Below are 24,807 nucleotides of genomic sequence, written 5' to 3' on the forward strand. Positions count from 1 at the left end.
CCAGCCAATTATTTACTTACCCTGTACTTTTGTTTCTTCATTCACTTGATTATCTACATCTATTTTCTTTTGAAGTCGTTAATTTCACCTTGTTGTGTTTTCAAAAATGGGAAAATATTATGATCAGGCATCAAGGAAGCAGGGTTTCTCCCATCAGACAACAAGCTCACAGCAAGTTTTTCAGCTGCAACAAAGTACTAGTTAGTTAATTTTTTACACGATTTGTTTTTAAGGTTAAACTGCATGTGGAGGGTGCTGTATATATTCTACTTTGTCTTTTTACTATAGTTTTTCATACATACAGACCCTTTTTGTTCCTCCATTATTTTGGAATCTCTTCAGTCCACTGCCATCTGTCACTCTTCTTTTCTGATGCACTTCATCATTAGGATGCCACCGAAGACTCTTGTCCTTTCCTATTTTTCCTCCTGCCCTGGCGGCCGCCCTCCCATCGGTGAACTCTCTGCCATACAAGATCCCTATTTTCTCGAGGATTGCCAGTGCGTCGTGGAGTCAGAGAGCAGATCATTTTTGTTACTATTTTGGATACATCCACACTGAAATAAACTCAACAACACAGTCATCATTACCAACAAGCCAGCAGTTTTGCACAGCATCCTCCCGTGCTTCCTGTGTGTGCTCGGCAGAGGTTTGAATGCCTCTTGCACTAGCAATCTTATATTGTCGGTGTATGTTTGAACAACCTGACTCCGATGTCAATATACAGAGCTAATGTATGAAAACAGCTAAGATTAAAAAAAATGCTGGCACTAACAGGGAATCTGCTGTCTTCTGCATTTGAAGTCTGTTTTTCTATTTGTCTAACTATTTCATTGATGTAGTTATCTTCATTATAATTTCACCGGTCGTTCATTTATTGTGCCTACCATAATTATTCTGCTGTCAGTCTTTGTTTAGAGCATGCTGGATATTTGTGTGCATGATCACTAAATCAGAATTGTTTAACGAACATTTATAGTTACCTTTTTTGCGAGTTAATCAAATATGCCTTTTTTGTCTGTGCACAGTTATAATCCAACTACTGGTGTGGCAGAATAGTTTAACATAAAAATTCTCTTTAGTTTCTGCCTCTAAAATCCTTTTACAAAAAAATAATAAATTTGTTATTTTTTTTATTTTATTTTTTTTTTTTTGTCATAGTTAAAGCTCAAAGCCAAGCCCCTTAGCTGGGTTTAATTATAAGTCCAGGTAAGTTGAAAACAATTTTTTCAACTTCAATTTTCAGGAAAAGAATCCTTTTTCACAGTCTCATCGCAATGACTCCAACACAAATACAATGAAGTCTACATTGAAATACAAATGAGTTGACCTCAAGATATCACACATTTTAAAGGAGCCATGGTAACGCTGTATCTGGCTGTAAATATAGAAGAGAACTGTCTTGAAACTTTTGAAAATTATAACAAACTATCGCAACCTTGAAATGTTTAATCCAAGATTCAATTCAATGAAAACTTTTCTTTGTGCTATGCACTGCAGAGGATTAATACACCTAAGAACTAAGACCTGCTGAATGTTAGAAACAACTCAATACAGCTACAGAGTGAATGGGGGGAGAAAAATGGATTTCATTCTATGTGCTTCAGGCAGGGAGCAGCCTGTGTTAATTTAGCGATGGCCAAAAAAAAGCTCTTTATTGCACCATATTTGCCCAAACAGCAATTGTTGGGCTGAGTTAAGAGCCAACAATAGTCAATGTCCTCCACCCAGAATACTTCAGTTCTCCTTTTTTTTTTCTTGTGGGCAAACTTGGATAGATAGGTAGGAAGACGACAGCATTTCAGAACTGATTCACCATACAATAAATATTTACACTTTGAATGCACTTGTCCAACACTAGTGCTTTGCAGCATGTGTCATTGCAGGTAGAACTTCCTTCACACTGGCAATAAATGTCCCATTTTAAAGAAACGTCCTCTGCAGAAGTAACATTGAGAACTACAATAATTAAGTGTTTAAATGACTTCTGTTCACAAAAACAAATCATCAGCTCACTAGTCCCACAACTCATAATACAATAACTGCCATTTCAGTTCTTATTTTCTAACTTCCTACTGTAATCAGTTGTGATGTTCTTATGTGTAAATTAGAACATGTTTGTTAGTAAACTGTACATGAGCAGGATTAAGAAATTAACGTTCTATTTCAGTTTTCTTTCTTTTTTTTTTTTTTTTGTTATGTCTGCAACCTTTTGATTAGCAAGATCTTACTTAAAAAATATTTTTGCAAGTAACCGTGGATTTACGAATGGGTATGAGCATGACAGTATATTTATATAAATATTTAAGCCCCTTACGGAAAACTCTTCTTTAAAAACCTTGACTACTGTCATATTTTATTTTATTTTTTTTTTTTGCTGAAACGTTTGATGACTAATTTTAAAGTTTACATCATTCTAATTCTCAGTAGATACTGCAACGTCCTTATTTTCCAACTTATTGCGTTTTGGAGAAAAATGCAAATTGTCATTTCACAAAATTATTACCTACACAAAACGGGTTATAATAAGGCAGCCACTACAGAGACACATCAATGAGCAGGTTAAGCGTCAGGCTGAAATCAGTTGTATTTATGAAAGTTTATATAATAACTGTGCATGAGGTATTATTGAAGGCGCTTTACTTGTCAACATTGTCTGTTAAACTAAATTACTGTTTTTAGCTCTCTGCTTTTGCCCTAATTTTTCTCTCTCTACTCTTATGTAAATATTTTAGCAGTTCTACCCAGTGCAAGCAGACTACAGCACCAATATGTGAAAAGAAAAATAACAAACCAGAGAATTATGAAGACTGCATACCACAGGCTTGAAGTAAACTTTAGGCAAAATGTATGGAAAGCAGCTATAGTGGGAGTTGAGTGGGGAAGACTACTTCTGTTGTTTCTTTCTGCATGTTGCAGGACACAAACATCTTCAAAAAGCTTTCCTTCCACCATTATAAAGTCCAAAATACAGCTGCTTTTCCCTCTTGGTGGGAGTTGAAATATTCCAGCTTCACTTTCACTGCCTTCTGCTTGTGTTTGTGGTGAAGCCTCAGAAAAGTTATGTTTAATGGACAGTAAATAAAACTTTATCAGGCTGGTAACCAAGTATAGTTTTATTCCAAAAGGACATTGTTAGAATTGTTATTATAGCAATCATGAATATGGTAATTGTTTTCATATTTTAAGTTTTACTGTTGCTGCTTTGTTCATAAATGATTTCTTGTCTGGCTGTCGTTTCTTGTTTACATTACATCTTGATGATATTGGATGTGATGGAAAGGTTAAGATGCATGTCAGACCACACACAGCATGTTCCTCTGCAATTATACAGTTATTTCTCTAAAAAGGAAGCTGATACGGATGTTATGCAAATATGTTTTCATATATGGTGCATCTCTGTAAGTCTTCTAAATGCAGAAAAGTGACTGTATTTCAGAAATAATTACATTTTTCTGTTTTCTGTTCCTTCTGTTTGCTTATTATTGCTGTAATGAAAAATTCAGGGCATTTTTCGAGACTTCAGCTTTCTTTTCTTACTCGCTTGTCATTTGCAGATTGTCTTTTGTGCTCTGTATCACTGTGCTGCTTCATAACCCAGCCACATTTTAGCTTTAGGTTGTGTCCTGACATTCATCTTTATTTTCTTGCGGAGACCAGAATTCATGGTTCTGTCAGTTATGGGAAGTCTTCCAGGTTCTTAAACAGTGAATTAGCTCCTAACCATTACACCAGGACTGCCATGTTTGACTGTTGCATTCATAGCATTCAGAATGTTCTTTTTCTGAATGTTATGTTAGTTTTATCCAGATCTAACAGGACTGATAAGTTCCCAAAGCTTCCAATTTTGTTTGATCACTACACACAATATTTTCCCAAAGGTTTTTAGAGTTTTAGAATCATGTAGCGTCCCAAACTGAGATCAGCTCAAGTTCAGAAAATGAGCTTAATCACAACTTGATCTGTTATGTTAATTTATGTATGTCAATATGGAAAATGTAATTAAAGAACAAAACAAAACAACAACACCAAAAAAAATGTGAGGAAATAAAAGATGGTGACAGCCAAAAAAAGAAATGAGCTTAACCACATAGAAATTATTCACAGAAATCCAGAAGACTTGAATATTTTATTTTCTTCAAAAAGAAGTTAACAATTTGGAAACTGCTTTTTGTAAACATTGAATATATTGTGTGTACATATATACACACATACTGAACATCCGTATGCTCTATGTAGGCAGTTGGAAGCATTAGCAGTTGACAAAAGTAACGTTAAAGTAAGTCCACAAAAGATAATGTTGCACCTTTTCTTAAATAGTTTCCTGACAACTGTTTCTTCCCTCTAGCTGCTTATTTACCTCTATAAATAAATTAGAACGTGAGCTGTTTAACACCTTCAGCATTCATAAAGTTAACTAACATAGAGAGAAAATAAGGTGCAATGAGTCCATATTTCATGCGTCATGGAAAATTCTGTACCAGTAAGGTAGAAATCTGTTACGTTCGATAGCTGTAGTTTGTGGCAAAGCAAGCAAATTAGCTGAATAATTTCACCCAGTGGAGAGGAAATTATTATGTGCAGGCATGTGCTCAACATTTTGCTTACCTCAGCAAAAGCCTCAAAGTCAGCAGTAAATTAACTTAAAAATGACTGGTAGGGATTACAGAATGACTTGAGCCTTGGGCGTGATAAAATATAAATCAACCCCAAGCTACGATACTTCAGTGAAACAACACCAACAAAAACAAAATTCTAATTGAACTTCAGTCGAATGACTTTTTTTTTTCGCTAAAATAAAAGTGCTACCCATAAATCATGACTGAGGGCTTGCATATATCCGATCTAATGAAGACTAAGCTACAGTGCTGTAGTTGCAGGCCACACAACCTTGTTCCACACAAGCACATACTTTGCATATTTTCTTTGTCGACAAGCAGATGCAGAACAAATTCTTCAACAAAATAAATCCACAAAGTCCTTGGCAAATTTTCTGATCCTTCACATTTTTTATGGAACACTAGATAAATGTTGTTTCTAAAGGGAGTGGAAAAAAAGCATACACTCTGTTGCAACAAAATATTTTGAAGTTTGGTCTCTTTTCCTCTGATTCTTACTTTATTTTCACTTACCATACATTCACAAAAACCATCCATAGTGCAGTAATAATTTAAATTCAATCCAGCTGTGCCATGCAAAGTGTATATGGATATTTGTTTGCTCTTAGTGCCAAAAGTTTTATCTGCCTTCACACCCTCCTGCACTCTTACACACCCAAGTTTGGACAAAACTCACGGAGAAAAACAAACCATCATGCTGTTCTTCAGTGCCACATCCAGATTCACCTGGACTCCCCTGAGTGCCACCATCCACTGGTGAAATGGTGAAGTAATAATAATGATCGATCCTCACTGTTGTCATACTTGCCTTTCACCAAACCATTGTGTCTCCTCTCACCTCCTCATCAGACACTGTCTGCTGACATAGACAGCAGTAACTGAACTGTAACATCTATCTATCTATCTATCTATCTATCTATCTATCTATCTATCTATCTATCTATCTATCTATCTATCTATCTATCTATCTATCTATCTATCTATCTATCTATCTATCTATCTATCTATCTATCTATCTATCTATCTATCTATCTATCTATCTATCTATCTATCTATCTATCTATCTATCTATCTATCTATCTATCTATCTATCTATCTATCTATCTATCTATCTATCTATCTATCTATCTATCTATCTATCTATCTATCTATCTATCTATCTATCTATCTATCTATCTATCTATCTATCTATCTATCTATCTATCTATCTATCTATCTATCTATCTATCTATCTATCTATCTATCTATCTATCTATCTATCTATCTATCTATCTATCTATCTATCTATCTATCTATCTATCTATCTATCTATCTATCTATCTATCTATCTATCTATCTATCTATCTATCTATCTATCTATCTATCTATCTATCTATCTATCTATCTATCTATCTATCTATCTATCTATCTATCAGGGCCAAATTGTGATTTGTCCCTTTCTAATTAAAAAATGCCAAATTATTATTATTTTTTTTTATGATTTAAAGAAGAGCAAAAGTAAATACTCTCCTATGTGAATGTGTTTCGTGATGTTACTCAACGGATGCAGAGCTAGAGATTACTGGGGCTGCGTTGTTTTGTGTTACTGCTTCATTTCACACAAAGGGTTGCACCGCTCTAGGGGCAGAGTCCAGCAAAATAGCTACCACATATATCCCCCACCCCCTGTGCACACACAGTAAGTGATTCTACATTACTGACCCTCAAGGCTACATGTGCACATTGTTGGAAGGAGATGCTTTACACAAGGGCTGTATTTTTTCTAAACGTGGCACCATGTCACAAACAACAGGGGTTATTTCACAACAACAAAGCAGCCCATTGGCTAAATTACTTGCAATGCAGATCTCTGTATTTTTCTCTTCCTTCTGTGTATGTGAACTATCTCAACATGTAGGAAGTAACTAACAACCACACTAGCGAGCTCATCTCACAAGCACTCAAACTCAAGATGAGTTCCACGGAGAGACATGTCGAAATAAATATGACATTTGAAACACCATAATCACTGCTAAACGGTGGAGCACTGTTTACTGGCAGGTATGCTGGGTAGCCAGTAATGTGCATCTGTCGGCGCCGCTGAGCCATATCGGGACTCAACAAAACCACCGCTGTGCTCTCGGCCCAGCTATGCCAACTACAACGGGAAATAGCCAGCTCTCTCTGTCAGGCTGTCTGGATGTCTGTCATTCTCCCTTTGTCTCCTGTTCTAACACACATGCCTCTAAAAATCCATCGTTTTTGCAAAAAAAAAAAATATGGAGGAGGGTCGGATGAACCAGTCCTTAATCTATTCACAGCTGTCCAACAACATGAAAGGAGTTGAACCAGTTGGAAAAATTGCTCTTTCCTTTACCGCTTCTTGGTCGTCTTCGCTCTGCAGCGGCGGGCCTACCTCTCATTAAATGAGCACAAAGACGCCTTACAATTACAGTTTGATAGACTGCTGTTTCAATTAATAAATTTATCTTTAACATCAGTGGGACGAACGATTTCTCATTTTCTTTTTTTTCAAACAGGTTCTAGACCACAGCGCTGCGGAGCACATTGTAGCATTTTTATGCTACAATGTGATTTTTAATCAACTCTTGGTCATGTGAAATCAAACTTGCTATGTATTTGGGTTTCGCAGGTAGATACTGAAGCACAGTGCTGGAAATTAATTTTAAGTGCTAGAAAATTATACACACAGAAGGTGAAAGACTATCTTCAACCAACTGTATATGCGATGAAAAAAATGTATGCATGTGGTATATAAAAATTACAGTTAGCTTTGAAGTAAAATTTTGCATATTCTCATGCATAATTATTTCCATCTATTTATACCACTAAAAATACATTCCAGTAGCTCTGAAACTGTTTTCAATATTAAAGAGATTGTTAAACCAAGTGCAAGTCTTCCAGTTACACATTGTCACCACAGACATTTGCAACACATAACTGCAACGGACCTGTCTGCAACTCATAAATATACTTGACCCATTTTTATTTAATCATTGGATTATCCAAACCTGACAGTAACGCAAGCAGCAATATGCTGAGAAATTATTGCAAATGGCTTCATTAATCTAATAACAAGCATTATTTAACTACAATCATGTAACTAACACATCTAATTTCCATCGAGAAAAAACAAAATGATCAAATTCAGCAGCTCCGATGAAAATATTCAAAGATGGCAATTAGAATGGAAGTAAATGAGGCCTGCTAATCTTTTATTTTTTCTCTCTTGCTTGCCACTTGTCTGCCTTGCCAAAACATTAACATAACCTGCTGACAGATATTACCAACATACAGGCCTTGGTACTGTCAGCTGTTGTCAGTGGGTGTGGGTTTTTGCTTTTACAGTTCCTATTTAAGTCACTAAATTCTGCAGGTGAGTTAGCTTTTTTGTCTTCTAATATGAACAGCTTGAGGCCAAATCAATCAATTTGATTGAAAAATAACAAATTATTTTTTTTTTCTGTGTGTGATTTTCATTCTGAGAAATAGCTTGAAAGCAGTACAAGAACTTCCAATTTAACTGCACATATTCACTGATCCAACTTAAATTTAGAAAGCATAAAGAAATTTATGAATTTTCTTGCTTTAAAACAAAAATATAACCAACCACAGCTTCCTAATGCATATGTTTTACGTTTTGGTTTATCTAATCATAAACAGTTTAGGTCAGAGGTGAACAAAAACTCATCATGGAGGTGGATGTTATATTAACTCTGGGCTTTTAGAGAAACTACTGTTATGTGAAATGACTGAGTTGCTTCTTACAGAGGCTCCTGTTTGAGGTGTTGATCTGTGAATCCTATGCATCATAAAAAGCGCAGATGATTTCAGTCATATATCCTGGCAGCAAATGCCATATGTTCATTTTCTTGTTGCAAAGATCAAACAAAATATAACTTTTATTTAAAAAAAAAGAAAGTAGAATTAAAGTGAATTTCTGAAGGGCCAAAATTATATGCTCAGATACATTGATACACTTTCTCTAATATTTAGTTAAACATTTACTAGCAGGTCATAGAAAACCATAGTGGCGAGCAATGTTTCCAAACTAGGCTAGGCTGATTCTTTATGATAAAATACAAGTACAAACTTCAATGCTTTTATTGTGATTTTATGTGCTAGAGCAACAGAAAGTAATATCTAATTTTTAAATAAAACAGTTAAACTTTGAAGATGTTAAGCAAGTCAGAATTTCAAATCAGACACCTTCAAACACATCTGGAAGCTGCAGCTTCCCTCATGGACAAATGGGAAAGCTTTCTGTAGAAGATATTTATGTTCAGAAAGACAAAGTTTGAACTGACTGTTCACAATAACAAGAAAATGTTTGGAGGAGCCAAGATGTTGCAGTAAACAGAAGATCATTGTAATAGCTGCTAAGCGTGGTAACAGAATCATGCTTGGTTTCAGTTTCACTACCTATAAGGTTGTGGAACTGAACAAAGTTAATAAAACAATAAAAAAGAAGGGATGTCTGGAAATTTTTCACCTTCACCTCAAATCACCTTCTATTAGCTGGTGTTTGGGTATACTGCTTTACAAATACAATGGAGTACTATGAGTAGAGCAGACTAACATTATAATTCTGGAATGGTTTTGACCTCAACCCCATTGAAAATTTATGGAATATACTTAAAAGTGGAGTTTGTGCCAAGAAACTGACAAAGTCAAATGAGCTCTTCTATTTCTGACAAGGAGAGCAAAATGAATGAGATTCATGCTAATGATAAATGTATGTAAACTTCAGCCTAGAAGTGTGTTGTGTAAAATCACAGGTTGTTTTAATGCCACAACTGTCATCAGTAGTCTCTGTGATTCATCATGTGTCAAACACAAGTGAAGCGTTTCCTTTAATAAGTCAATGTGTTCAAAGCATTTCAAGTGTCAACATCAAGAGGAGTCACTCTATTACATCTCAATGTGTAATTCAGAGTTTTGCTTTTGAAAGAGGATACTATTTGGGTGTATATTAAAGATTGAAACAAGTGCTTTGGAGAAGATTGTAGGGCGAGAACATAATCAGAATTGGGGAGGCCTTGTGGATCCATGGTAACTGCATGATTTATGCTGTATGTTTTCATCTTCCTGGGCGGAAAATAACATTAGACCAAGGGGTTTGAGGGGGGGCTGAGCATATGGCGTAGTACATTTTTCATCATTTCCTTTTAGGAGAGTTTCTACTGTAACCTGCAGAGCTCTCCAGTTACTTTCACAAACATCAGAAAGGTAATGCATTTTCATCATGTGTCTTCGTGGTCCCGGCCAATTCAAAGCCCACCAGCCTCGTGTCTGCATTCAACAGACACATTCATCACTCTTTGCCGCTCCAAAAAATTGTCTCGGGGCGGGGTCGCGTTGAAGACAAAAACACACAGAGAACGACGGTGTTCCAGAGGCGCAGACGTGTGTTCCGGCCATTTTATCTGCCTCATTTCCAGCAGAGCTACACAGCTCATGACGAACGTGACTGTTATCCAGATTCAGAGGCTCAAAACCTTAAATACAGAAAACAGCATGTCTGTCTCCAACCATGCGTGTGAATTATCACCTGTCATTAGAAGGACCCACGATTTCTGAGCAACGCTGAAATGCAATTTGGAAACAGCATACTATGACAGCTTAATCAACCCCCCTTTTATGACTTCACTGACTTTGGTTTATGTGCCTAGGGCTAATTTTACTGAATGACAGTCCTCTTCCCATTTTCTGTTTCCGGCTCACTTTCTTGTACGTTTTCCTCTGGGTCATACTTGATTGGATCACACTAAGTTATAATCAAGAATGGCTAAGAAAAATGGTAGAAGATAAAATACATTTATGACATGATAATTACCTTCTTGAATTATATCCACTAATTTCATCGTAAGACATCACAGCAGTGTCCGTGATTCATCAAAAAGTCATTGGTCCATGTGAAAAAACATATAAGTTCAATCTTTAATGGCATAATGGCGCTAAAACTCATTTTGAAACAAATTTTCCCTGACAAAACTAAATTATCACCTGTCAACTCCATCAATTGACCACCATTAGGCTTTTCTCTCAATAAATGTTTTAACGTTGACTTGACAAGAAAATTGCTGGTGTTACTAATAATAACATAACAGGACAATTTTAGTATTTTTTTTTAAATAAAGAGCTTTTATTGCAATATATCATGGTTGAATGAAAGGTTTCAAAAAGATTGGTAGTAAAAGTTACATTTCCAGGAGTCATACAACAGGGCTTTGTAATGGCTATGGGTTCATTTAGCCAGTGGTAATCTTGACATAGTAGCTGAATACATGCCCATAAAGACTAAAACAAAGAACAGCGTGACCTAAATATGTCTTCAGATATAACAGAAGAGTTGGCCTTCAAGGTGATAGCGTTTATTAGACCATAGGCCGAGTCTTTGCTCAAGCTCCCAGTGAGCCAGTGGAGGACTCGCTGTGAAACCTGCCATTGTTTGTAAGCAAAGTTTGACTGAATCTGGGGAATAAGGAAGAAAAAAAAAAACATTTACAGAGAAAGAGATTAGAAGAAGGTGGAATTTGAGAAAAAGACTGTGGCTTATGATGTGTTGTGTTTGGAATACGATGTAAAATAAAAACTTTTTCACAACATAAATAAACAGAATTACGAATATCTGTGATTTCTTCATATCTGTGGACTCAGGAATAATAACTTTTTTGGAATATAAAAGGTCATGAATCATTCAAATAATTTCCCGTCAGCAGGAGCAAAACAATGTGAAGAATTGTTATCACTGCAGAGTGACAAGCAGCAGAAATGGTATTCTTCTGCAGCATGTCTGGGCTCTATGCCTTTGAGATAACGTCGAGTGGAGCCGCTGCTCTTACACATCGAAAGGAGTCTGATGAGGTGAGTCTAATATATGATCTGTTACCTCCTGGTGCTTTGCTTTGTTGGTGGTTCAGAAATGGTCCATAATGAAAAGACCTTGGAGCAGAACCACAATTCCCTGAGGGACAACATTTCCTGGTTTTAGAAGACCTCAGGATATCTCAGACGGACATAAAGAGTGGTAGTAGGAAGACAATGTAGGTATGGGTGGATGGTTGGATGGATGGATGGATGGATGGATGGATGGATGGATGGATGGATGGATGGATGGATGGATGGATGGATGGATGGATGGATGGATGGATGGATGGATGGATGGATGGATGGACTATTTTTCACTAATGTTCTCTTGACAGCTGTTAAATATTCAAAGCTGAGCATTTTAGTTTGATTCAGTTTAGACAAGACACAAAAATGTTGTTTCATCACATTCAGACACAAACGGGCTCAATTGAATTTTAAGAAAGAGACAGCTAAAAAGTAAAACATTCAGTCAAATGTACTTTCTTTGAAAAAAATACAAATAAATAAAGAGACTAAACAAACATAATGGCACCAGTGTCTCAGTCAGAATCTCTATTCAAGAACAATAAATGGTTAAACAATGAAGTGCCCACTACCTTGAAGTATATCAAGGTAGTGGGCAGAATATCTCCAATATTGGCTTATTTGAGGAAAGACACAGTTAAACAATGAAGCCTTGTTTATATATTAAAGTAAAAGCAATAGCTCAGATAATTCCTTCATCAAGGAGAGAGACTTGTCTATTGACTGAAGCATAATGTAAGAAAGAGAAGCAACTTCTTCAATAATAATGAACACAATAGCTTATAAAATGTCTGAACACTGAAGTCCATTCTGCTGGAAAGAAAGAAAAAACTACATAACAACTATTCACATTTGAGTCCTAAACCATGAGTACTTTATATATGAAAAAGAAATAGATTATAAATTATACAACTAATGGCAGTAGTAACTCTGTCAATGACATAGTCGAGATAGAAGATACGGCTAAGCACAGAAGAACTAATCCAGGAGTACTCATCAGTGAAGTAAAGGAAGGTAAAGAACACAAAGTCAATGGCATCACTAACACCATGAATGGCTCTTTCCAGGAACGAGACAATATTAAATAAGTAAGACATTTTCTATGGAAAAACAAAAAAAGCGGTATATAAATATATTTATATAATAAATAGACGTGGTCTTTTATGTCAAGAACAGTGACACTCAAAAACAGAGGCATTAAATAAATAGCACTTCTCGATGTGAAAGAAATACTAAGAAAAAGTACTAAGTAAATGGGCACATAAGCAAGTTCAATCCTCCATTAAGGAAAACAACACAGATAAACACATGTAGTCATAACCTAGGGGAATTTCTGGGGAAAAAAAACAAAGGAAATTTTATATATGAAATAAATGACAACAGCAGCCTTGTAATGGCTTCATCAAGGAGACAATTACTGCTACACATACAGAGTTGACTTTAAATTGATTCCATGTTTTTCTTATATCCTAAAGTCATTCACAGCCATTCCCAAAATGTCTTGAAAGTATGCATTTTATCAAATGATGTGCTTCTTTTTTAACAAAGAAGTTCAGAAAGACATCTCATTGAAATGAGGAAAAACAAAACCAAAAAAAATAACAGAAAAATAAAGGCCATCTTATAAGTTGTAAAATAATAATTAAAAAACAAACTATAATAAGATGAGATCAATCAGTTTTTATTTAATTAGTAACAATTCACACTGCTGAACATGAACACTCGGGTTTACATGACTATGCCAGATTGTACCATCTCAGCTCATGTCAAATTGCAATGTGATCAGGAGGCTATTAAATACACACAAAAAAACAACATATATAAAATATAATATACCACACAGGCCAAAAGAATTCAACACATCAAAGTAAATACACAAAGACCAAAGCAAATTTAGTCACTTAAAATTTTACACCTTTACCACATTCGCTTCCAGCTTTCAATCAATACAAAAGTAATGAGAAAAACCAACAAACACATGAATCTTCTTGCAAACTATGAAAGTTCTCACAAGAGGATTGGGTAATCTATTTTTTATCTTTGCTATGAAAAATGTATGCTCTTTGGTTGGAGGTTACAAAAGTTATTTACTAATGCATGTGCTAACATTGGATGCTTTTCAATGGTAGTCTTTATTAATTCCCACAATAGTTTAGACTGGGTGAAATTGGTAATCCACTCAAACAAGGAGGTGATTTTACCTTTGGCAGAGTGGCTTTTTAGCTCATTGGCCTACTGGATTACACTTTCTGCAGGGTCTTGTGGTGAATGGTTACATTTTTTATGATGTAAGAAGCTTACGCTTCAGCGTTGATGAGCGTTTGGAAGAAAAACCCAGACTGGATCGATACAAATGGCTTTAAGGTAGAAGACTGCTCCTGTACATGCACTGAGATGCATTAGTTTCTCAACCTGCCTGTAAGGGTCACTGCCTGCATTTAAATGCCATCTGCATTCAAATGCTATGTAAATACAGCACTTGGTCACAATGATTCACCTGTGAAGCAAAATTATATGCATCCATTAGTGCTTGGAGGACATAAATATGACCATTTTAGCTGTAAAGCAAAACACCTAATGTGACTGTCCCTCCATAGTATGTCATAACAAACATTGCCAACTCTAATTGAAGTGTTTTGATTGGTCTAAATTAATATATTCTTTTGAAAATAATGAGCAGATAATTAGTTATAATCAAGTATGCTAACAAGAGCTGATTTATTAACTGATTTCTCCATACCGGCTTCGTCAGTGTTCACTGCATGCCAGGCTTTATTTTAATAACGCTGTCTGTCCCAATCATCATCAAACCACTTTTTTTTATTGCAGAGAGAGAAGTCAGTTATGAAGCTTTCAAAGTGCCAGGCTCTGCTGACGCTTTTTTTCATCTGACACACAATGCCTCGTTTTAGTGTATAAATGCAGCAGGTATTTAGAGAGAAGGGAATTCAGAGTGATTACAAGTCAGTTGGAGATGTGTAGGTAATAGTTTTAGTAGCACACTTATTCTGTAGTTCAATGAAGAATATATGTATCTTTAGATGGCTGCAGCTTCATATTATTAGCATACCAACCATCTATTCTGCCACTTGTCCTTGCGGGGTCAAAGTGGTGGATGCCAATCTCAAGCAATCAATGTCCGAGAGGTGGGGTACACCCTGGGTAGGACTCCACCCCAATGCAAGTTATTGCTGTGAAGTGCACAATTCAGAGATTGAGATCTAGACTAAAGTCAGGGAGCATAAACAATCTTTAATACGTCTGCAGATGGAAAGCAAAAGTACACTGCATAAGGAGAAAATCTAAATCTGCTCTAATGAACTCAGTTACATAGTTGCCTTATTCACCTCTCTCTCAGCTAACAGAGGCAGAAATTTAATCTTCAAGGACCAAACAAAGGAAAATAGACAGACGGAACAGTTCAACTTTGTATGCCCATTCACTATCATGTGTACGGGATGCGAAAACTAAACACTCTATCTTCGTGTAGGGAAGGCCACGGGAAAAACAGCAAGTTCCCAGACGACCCGTCTGGGAAACTTCAGCAGACACATCTTGTTCAATTAGTTTGTACACCCTCTGCAGCTGCACAGAAAAACATCTTGACTATGATACAATTACATTTATGTGATACATAAAGGAACACTGTATGATCCAAATAAAACATTTTCTCTTTAAAGAAAAATCTACTTCACATTGTTTTATAGTGTCTTACAAACTAAATGAGTTTTCACATTTTCTCACAAAAACCACCTGCTTCAATATATTTTATCACATTTTTTAAGCTAGATCAAAACAATATGTATACATGTGAAGTGGAAAGACAAAGATCTATAACTTTCTTTTTTTTATTTTAAAACATATGTAAAGTTTCTCATGTATATGTAATCAGCTCCTTTTACTCTTTCAACTAAAAAAAACATCAAGATGTAGGCAACTGCCTTTAAATTTCATCTAATTAGTAAATGTAATACAATATCAGAAAGAATCCAGCTTTTCTACAAAGCCATCAGAGATTTCTGAGAAAACATTTATGAACAAAGAAGATCATGAAGACAATATCATGGTGCTCAGATATATCACATATATTCCCTGTAATATAGATGTATCCAGGCACAAGTTTCTGGCTCCCAGTGCTGCACTTGTGAAAAGTAACAGTCAAAATTCAGCACAAATAGGTATCAACTTAAAAGGAAAAAATGGCAAAGAAACGTCAACCAAGAAAGTTGTAGAAACAAAGAGCCCAATATCTGTAGCAATTAATTTCAAGTTCAAGACCGAGCTTTTTTGTCATGCCAACTAATTTGAGTTGAATACTACTGGCCTACATAGAGCAGGAGGATTTAATATAATTGTTGTGATCCCACATGTGAACATGACAGGCATGCCAACTTGAGAATATAATAGACCCTGGAGGCATAACTTGCTAAGGCAAGGAGTTACATGAAATCAGGTCATTATGTCCTCCACTTGTACTGATATGAGTTCTAAACTGGAAAACATCCCAAAACTTTAAAACAAGATTCTATGATCCATTGTGCATGACCTCATACCAATCGTATTTTACTTACAATCAAAACGAGTCATAGGGAATCTGAGATCTGCTTCTTAAACCCTTTCTGAACAATGTCCTATATGACTGTTTACCCCAGCTAAAACATCTCATCTTTTATCTGAAAACTGAATCAACTCACAGTGAAACATTGACAGTAACAGACTCTGCAGCAGCGTTTGTTCTGGAACAGTAAAAACTTGCTATAGTCGTAGGTGCGACTGAAAATATTTCTCTTTGTGTGGCCTCTTTTGTTCTAAATCCGTAAATAACTGAGACCACCTATGCTTTTGAAGTGAGATGTGCAGAAATGTTAATAAGCAGTAAGACATACAGTCGTACTTCCGGATTTATTCTCCCTCAGTAGCTAATTAAAAGACATCTTTTTGATCTTGTAATAGCAGTGCTTCTTGGGTAAACAAAGCAAGTGACAATGACACAGTAATGGATTTTAGCATTTCAAGAGCAGATGAAACTTTTTATCCATGTCTATTTTTAACATTTTTGTCTTGAAAAATAGGTATAAAAATGTATTTCAGTGCTTCTCCGTAAGAGTGAAAAAATAATTTAGATTCTGCCACTTTATAAGAACACTTTTATATAAGTGCACTTCTTTGTTTTTCACCACAAAAAGCTCCAATTTGACCCAACTGAGGCCTTGTAAGCTGAAATAGAAAATGAAATGGCAATGGGAAATAAATACAAATTTTGAGAAGGCTGACAAAACAGATGCTGAAACTATAACCACATCTTTTCTTAAGTGCCTTGAGAAGACATTGGCTATGAATTGTTGCTATATAAATAAAGAGAGTTGAATTTATATGAATTTCTGAAGGCTAATGGAATATTTTAAAAAGAATGCAAAATGGACTTAGTTGGCATTGTGTTTTTCTGCTTTATCTGTTAATGTGCTAAAGTCAATAAATATTTTCATTGTAGGTCATTTCCTGTGTAAAGCAAACTTGTTGGTTCAATATGAGTCTTCAATGGATAATGATTTTGAGCTTGACTTAATTTGTTGCTGTGCTGTGTCATATAGATAGAATATGAAAAATGTTCATATTCCAGTTACAGCCTGCATGCACTGGTTGTTGCCCTTTTTGCAAAGATTACTGCAGCTACATTGCAAGAGTTGTGTGGAGGAAATTAGTTTGTGACTAAAAAAAAACCTGGGTTGCTTAAATAGCCCGTCTGTGTTGTCATAATTCTGCATAGCTTATAAAGGATTTATATCAGATGAGGTTGGTGACCAATCATGCACAGTGTTGTAAGTCATTATACCAAGTAACACAAAGAATGCATAATTTTTCAATGAGGTTTCCTTTACAATCCCTTTAAGGCTGCAACAGTTAATTTTGTTCTTCACGTTTAAACCAAATACACTTTCCCTTCCTTTAAATTTCAAAAAACTGTAGTCTGCAAACACGTAGTTTCTTAAACAATTGCATGTTGCCATCCCACCCTTATGCCAATGATAATTGTTAGATTTCCGGTTTTCTTCTTGATTATGGGCAGCAGGGCAGGTCGTTTCTGTTATTAAATTATTTCGTTTTTTCTTTTTTGGTTATGTATAATATTCTTCTTTCCTCAGAAAAATGCATTTGGTTTTGCAATAGCTGTAAGCGGTATAAAAATATATATTATTACTCTTTAAAAATATATATATTATTTAATAAAATTCCGAATTTGAGTGTCTTCTAATCACATCAAATACCGCTTGAGGGAAAAAAACAAAAGACCTACAGATTAAGATCCACTGAACTAGCCTATGAAGGGTTTAGATTTTCGTCACCTTTCAAATTTCTGGCGGTCTGGTTACGTCACTGTTTCTAAGCAGGTGGTTGAAGCACATCTCGCGAGCGCTGGAATGTAACGGCTTGGAGTCAGGTAACCATGGAGACGTTTCCCGAGTTAGCTAAACAGCTCTTTGTCTCCTGTGCTCCACTCTGACTCGTCAGCTATCGTACTTTGAGATATTAAACACTTACGTACCCTTATTTGTTTTTGCTTGATACGATTCGACCTTCAGAAACAGACGAACCATAAACGAAGAACTTATTTTGAGCAAAGTCTTTGGGTGCATTTGGCTGATGTGACGTGTCATTGAAATGTTCAAGAACAATTATCAGGTATTTGTTAGGCTTACATAGGTCACAGGTTGTTTGGTATTTAAATGTTTGCAGGTTGTTTTATTATTATCATTATTATTATTATTATAGAGTAGTAGTAGTGGCAGTAGAAGAAAAGGAGAGGGAGGAGGAAATAATGAATTCCTTCTATTTGTTGCAGGGGGGAGCTGTGTTTGATCTCTTCAGTGGACAAGGAAGGGACCCCGTAGCCAAATGGAAGCTTTGTGGGGGACCTTCGGCTATACATAAAGTGAGGTTTACAAGCAAGCTTCTATTTCTGCTTTTTTATTTACACCACAATCAATTTTAACAGGCCTATGTGTCCTCTAAGTCACGTAATTGTCACATCCACACTACAGGGTTGCAGAAGCCATTCATGCAATATATATGGTACAGTCTAATGTAGCATAGTGGAACAAAATACATCAGTGAGCACTATGCTGAGAAAAAAAACACAAAAATTTATACAACGGCTCAATAACATAGTGTTCACTGCATAAGTGCCATATGGTGTCGTCCTGATAAATCATATCAGATGTTTGCTACACAGTTTTTGTGGAGGTCAGTTGCTTTTTTCATACAGAGCTGACAAATATTCTTACCTTCATTACAATAGACGCCAAGCAATACTGCCAACTAAACACTTTTACAGCTGGAATTGATCTTGACACATAGACTTTATAGCTGAAGCCTCTTATATATGCTCCCATAAAAACCATTTGTTATCCCCTAGGGACATTTACACAACAGGTATACAGTCATACACGGAAAGCCCTCAGACTTAGTAAGACCTCTTCTGAATTATGTTCTCTCTTAGGAGTACAATAAAGAAGTTAAAGGATTTGTTTACTGTCTCGAGGGAAGCAGCCACATTGTCAAAATGCAAATGCCGAAGAATGCTAAGATGTCTCGTAAGTCAATATCCTTTTCATACATCCGTTCATAACATTACTTTCGTTTGATTTTTAAATTTACATGGTAATTAAAACTTTGTTGCTTTGTCGCAGTTGGGCTTATTCAACGATTTTTGATCATTCAAGTAAATATTTCAGAGCGGCATGACTTTTCTACTGAGCTTGTGTAAGTATATGTGTTTGAAATTATGTTTGTATATAATACATCAAAAATTGTTTTAGAAGAAGAATGTTTCAGGAAAAGGATAACTTAATTTAAATAAAATAAAATAACAAAATTCATTTCAGCTCTTCAGTTAGGCTCACACATTATAGTTTTATTATTCACAGAATTATACCTTTGAAGCGTCTACATGTTACATCTACAGCATCTTATTTTGATGATTATAGTTGACAGCTAAAATGCTATTTCTTAGAAAATTACAATATATCATGCAATTAAAAACTTTTAATGCAGAAATGTTGGCTGTCCGAAATGTGTGGTCAAGTATTGGACATTATAAGCACAAAATACTCAGGCTCTTCTTGCATTGCAGTGTGGCATGAAGAGGACTGACTTTGGATCTGATAAACCACAGTCGACCATTACCAGCAGATCAGATAGCTCCCCAAATATTCAATATCTGTAGAAATATCCCACTGTATTTGATGAAAGTTGGATTCTGTTCTCTCCATACCTCCTACAGACTCTTAGACTTTAATTTCGAAATGAAATGAAAAGATCTACTTCAAAAAATTAATCTGGAATAGTGCAGTCATTCCTTAGCCTAGGTAAAACTCTTTTGATGTCTATGGTTTAGGAGTAGCATTGAAACTAGGACTAGAAGAGTTATAGCCTATGTCCTGGATCTGTCTGTGTGTTGTGACTTTTAAAGTGCCAAGTCTGGCTACAGTCCATGCCTTGTAAATTTCCACAAAAATTGTTGCTTCACAATCATCTCAAATGTTGGTTGTCCCAGTTCTATGTGCCCCTTTTTTGAATGAACTGTTTTCTTCCACACATGTCTTGATAGTGATGACCTTTTTGGCTTACTTTTCTTATTTGATGTGTCAGCGGCTGTCTGCTGGACCACCAGAGACAATGTGTCCACAATCTTCCTATGTCTGGAAGATTGTGGACATTATGGCCCATACATAATATTTCTAAGTTCAGATTTTTTATTATTATTGCTTGGTATTTTTGGAAAAACAAAATTTTGGTTTGTCTGACCTTAAGACATTATCATCAAAGTGAACAATACAATGCTCACTCTATGTGTACTTAGTAAATATAACATAAATACAGTAAATAAACCCTCTAATGAAATTCCTCTTGACTGAGATGTACCTGTAGCCCTAGAGAGGACCAAGACAGCTGCTCTATTAAAGTGAAGACATCTTTAAGAAGTCACATACCATTACCAATAAAGCTTAACATTTGTATAATCTGTATCTCCTAGTGACACAGTTGCAGCGGGTGATAATTTATGTGCTGTTGTGTTATCTACTTTAAACAGAATAACGGATTTACATCATCTTAAAAGAAGACTTTGCTTTTCAACAGTGCATAAAGAGATGTCTGCCACACTTTTGCACGCAAAGATACCTTTCACAGAGCTGAAGCGCAATACTGTGAGTATGTAATTCATGCTTTATGCATTCATTATGAATTTTTAAAAGCACTTTTGGCTATGTACTTTTTATCTTTTTTTATGTTTAAATGTAAGCTGAATTGTATCACTAAAAGCCTAAAATTATGTTGTATCTGTTGTCTCAGTGGTCTACTTTATGCATCGACCTTGAATCTTTCGCTAGAGGACTTTTCAAGGGATTTTCGAGTCTGGATGGCATCACTTTGTTTGCTACCTGTAAAGTTCGGAGGATCTTTACTATGAAAACAGACCCTAAAGTCATATCAGGTGATACTGATGTGTTTGGTTAGTGGTTAGAAATCATCTGGCTTCATCAGCTAGCCCTAATGCCATCTGCATATCTGGTTATTTGACTAACCGCTGTTCACTGAAGGAGTCCAGTGTTCCCACCTTAAAGCATGGTTTTCAGTGAGTGTGTGAATGCATGCACATCTTGTGTATTTATGGTGAAGTATAAGAATAGATTTGGAAACAGTTTGCTGTTTTTGTTTTGATGGTTTGCTGAAAGCTTATTGGTGGCTTTAGTGAAAATGCACAATAGTAGCAGGTGCAAAGATGTGGCTGGCCAGTACTTTTTTACACCATGCCACTAATTTGTTTTTTTGTGACATAATAATATGTCACAATGATATATTTTGGCCTGTTTTGCCAAAAATATCCCCACATTTTGTTAGATTTTTTCCGACATTGCATATTTTTTTCTATTGCAGACACATTTCTTAATGGGGCTTGTCTCATGGAGATGATCCCTAGCAGTTTCTGGTACCCTTCAGATGTGAACCAAATTACTCATCTGCTGAACTATGAGAATTTGCAGAAGGCCGAAGTGAAGACTGATCCTCTTAGCTCAGCCTCTGGTAAGAAAGACAAAACCCCAGAATTGAAATGAGTCAGTGCAAAAGCAAAAGCTCTAAAACAATCCATTTCAATTAAAAATGACATTAGGTTATTTAACAGGACAAAAAAACACAATAGAACAGATTATGCTCATCGCCATAGTTTTATGTGCTTTTGTGGTGGACTTTGCCTGCTCAGTCAGTGGTATTAGGCAGTTGGCTCTGCAGCTGCAGTTTGAGAAGGCCCTTTTATTGTTTCAGCTTGATTTTACCCCATGCACAAAGCAGGTGTAAGTTTTATGTGGAGCTTATTTTTCTTCCTGAAATCTTAACCTAAACCTTGTTTTGCTATGAACTGGCGGTGGATGGAGAGATTGGCCCTTATCTTGAGCATCAGTACCTGAACACATCCACTGCTCTAGTGAAAGAAATCCCTGCTGCCTGAAGAGATTTCTTAGAAGGAAAAGGGATGTTATTTCAGAAAAATAGCAATAGTGACGTGCTCAACATCTATAACTAATATGATGAAGGTATTTCCATGATACATCTAACCATCTTACGTAACCGAAATCCTTGGAGCACCATGTGGGCAGGTGAGGGGTGCTGCCTTTTGTGGTTATTGGTAGAGAGTTAGTACAAATTGGACAAGTCAACAGTAAATCATAGAGCAAGACACCCAGGATAGTATGTGCACAGTCATATTTTTATAAAAAGGTATGACTGCAAATTCATAAGACAAGACATAGCAAAGCTTGTCAAATTTATTTATTGTGCAACATTCAAGATAGTGCAGTTCTTTTCAGAAAAAATAAACACTAGAAATCACATAAGGCAAGAAATGTAAGAATTATAGCAAAAATAAATACATCACATGAAATAAATGCTATACATTATGCCAATATAAACATAAATAGTTCAGGTGATAAAAGTGAATTAAGGAAATAATAATCTTAGACATAAATGGGGAAGCTGTGACTCCTTTGCACACCATGTCAACAGTTTTGCACATCTTAGATTGTAAGGCATGTGTTGTACTTGTTTTCGCTCCTCCAAAATTGATCAAAAAATATAGGACGATGGCCTAATAGAAAACCATTATTTGATTCAAGTTTGGGGAGTCAGGAAAAAATCTAAAAATCATAACCTGGTTTTGTAATTGACTTCATTGGGATGTTAAAACATATGGCAACACCTTGAGCCTCATTAAGTTAAGAGCTACAGTGAAGTCCAAAATTATTAAAACCCTTCCCTGATTTACATGTAATGTAATGTAATCTTTTAATTTTGTTAACATTCTTCTTTCGACAGAAAGTAATATTTGAATTCCTTAAAATATTACTTTACTATTTGAAGTAATATTACTCTAACCTAAACTGTTCAGCTCTTTACCAAAGATGAACCATCAAAATATAAGTTGAAACATGAAAAACTATGTGTGATAATTATAGCAAGGGTTTTCTGTGGTGCCATACATTTTTTGTATTGATTTTTTTCTATATTATAAGACAATGTAATGTCAAACTGCTGAAATGTTTTTTTATTGTTATTGTTATATTCCTTCAGTCTCTTTTGAGAAATATATTTGTTCTATGACTAAGAATGTACCGATTGAATGAAAATAGATAACAAAACTTGATATGTGTATAAAGAATTTTGGTTTAATCTCTGCCCTTGTCTTTTGGTTAAAAAACAATGACTTTTTTCTTGTTTGCCTTAACCTGGAAGAAAATCTGACCCATCGAGTTAAAGATGTGATGCTTCTAGACTGTAAAAGACTATTTTCATTTGGTGACAAAAAATATTTGAGTAATTAAAAGAAATATAAGTCAGCAGTTCACATATAGATGTTGAATAACCCTATTATGAAGATGTAATTTTCTTTTGTTTCAGATTTCTAATTGGAATTTAGGAAGCAGTCCAAGTATAAAATAAAGTTGTCAAACTTTACGACCTTTACATTTTCTGAACCACGTGACTGGCACATAAATCTACGGGAGATAGACGTTGCTTTTAAAAAAAAAACATTCTGATGATGTCAGTTTATGTCATTAGAGTAAAGCAGATAGACAGTTAATACATTTATATACAGGATTGCATGTTTATAACACTCATCATAACCGTTTGCGCTTTCTTGTGTGAAATTTCTTTATTTCTCATTTTTATGTTTATTTGGATCTTACCTGCTCTCGAGACGTTGCAATTATCTCCTCATACCGAAAGACATGCACCAGTAATCCAGTTCTGTTGCCTTCGTGGCCTTTTTTATCAGCGTGTATTTATTTGTTCTGACAGCTGTCCAAGTCATGTTGAATCAAGCAGTATTGCCCTTACATGAGAGCAGAAACCACACACGGGAAAAATCTTTTCATAATTACCATCTATGTCATTAACACAACACACCTAATCATAATTAAAATGATTGCTATTAAAGTAGGTGTCCAATTTAACTAGGACAGTGTTGTTTGTTGAATGCATTTCCTTCAGTACCCAAACTGTCAAAAACTGTGACTAGGAAGGGTGTTTTTTTTTGTCATGTGACAACAAACAATGCCTGTTTATCTCAGTCCTACACCAAAGACTCTTTGTTGCGCTGAAGGTCAATGAATTTTCACAGATCCAAATCACTGTTGAAACTACTTCGCCAGAGCCAGCTATCATACCTATATCTCATTGTAATCCTTTCTGTTATCCCATTCTTTATGGGCTTTTGCAGATTTGAAGCACACTGAAATTTATTCACACAACAGGTACAGCTCAGTGTGTTCCATCTGCTGTATCAGAGAAGTGTGATTTCCTCTTTCCTTCTTAGATCGTCCAGCTAAGCTCGGTCGGTATCATGTTGTCGATCATGTTTGTCTTGCGGACTGAAAGTGTTTGCTCTGCGCTTTGATGAGGATCAGATAGAACGTGTGTTTTGCTGTTAGCTTCAGCAGAGGTGGTCCTGATTAGCCCTGGCACAGATACAGCAAGGTCAGGTTGATGCCATATCAGAACAACTCCCACTTCAGCCCATTATTTTCACATGATGAAATGGCACTGATAGCCAGAAACACATCTTTCAACTCTATTAGATAAATTCCAGTTTAACTGAAATCCAGTTATTAGGTGTTTATGTATCTTTATAAATAAGTGCTATTTAATAGAGCTATTAGTTGATGAAGACAGGCTCATCTGTATTATGAAATGCTTAAAGTTTAGTAGTTTATAATATCTTGCATCCTAAACATAC

The 24,807-nt window shown here is 35.6% G+C and overlaps 1 protein-coding gene across 4 annotated transcripts in view; it reads left to right on the plus strand.

Moving 5' to 3' along the window:
- The first annotated feature begins 17,961 nt into the window (after window positions 1-17,961).
- Window positions 17,962-24,807, plus strand: part of cfap20dc (CFAP20 domain containing) — a 39,601-nt gene continuing 32,755 nt past the window's right edge. For 3 of the 4 annotated variants that reach the window (XR_008604871.1, XR_008604872.1, XM_055021281.1), the window contains exons 1-7: window positions 17,962-18,197; window positions 18,358-18,447; window positions 19,015-19,108; window positions 19,205-19,277; window positions 20,608-20,722; window positions 20,868-21,009; window positions 21,453-21,599. Coding sequence is in view for 2 of the 4 variants with exons in the window: in XM_055021281.1 (XP_054877256.1) it covers window positions 18,177-18,197; window positions 18,358-18,447; window positions 19,015-19,108; window positions 19,205-19,277; window positions 20,608-20,722; window positions 20,868-21,009; window positions 21,453-21,599 (682 nt within the window). In the remaining 2 variants the exon portion in view is untranslated. Of the gene's footprint in view, window positions 18,198-18,357; window positions 18,448-19,014; window positions 19,109-19,204; window positions 19,278-20,607; window positions 20,723-20,867; window positions 21,010-21,452; window positions 21,600-24,807 lie in introns of those variants that run through there. The other variant, XM_055021297.1, reaches the window with a different exon arrangement.

This window comes from Poeciliopsis prolifica, unplaced genomic scaffold (genome assembly GCF_027474105.1).
Source record: "Poeciliopsis prolifica strain line A6 unplaced genomic scaffold, Auburn_PproV2 SCAFFOLD003, whole genome shotgun sequence".
NCBI lineage: Eukaryota > Metazoa > Chordata > Actinopteri > Cyprinodontiformes > Poeciliidae > Poeciliopsis > Poeciliopsis prolifica.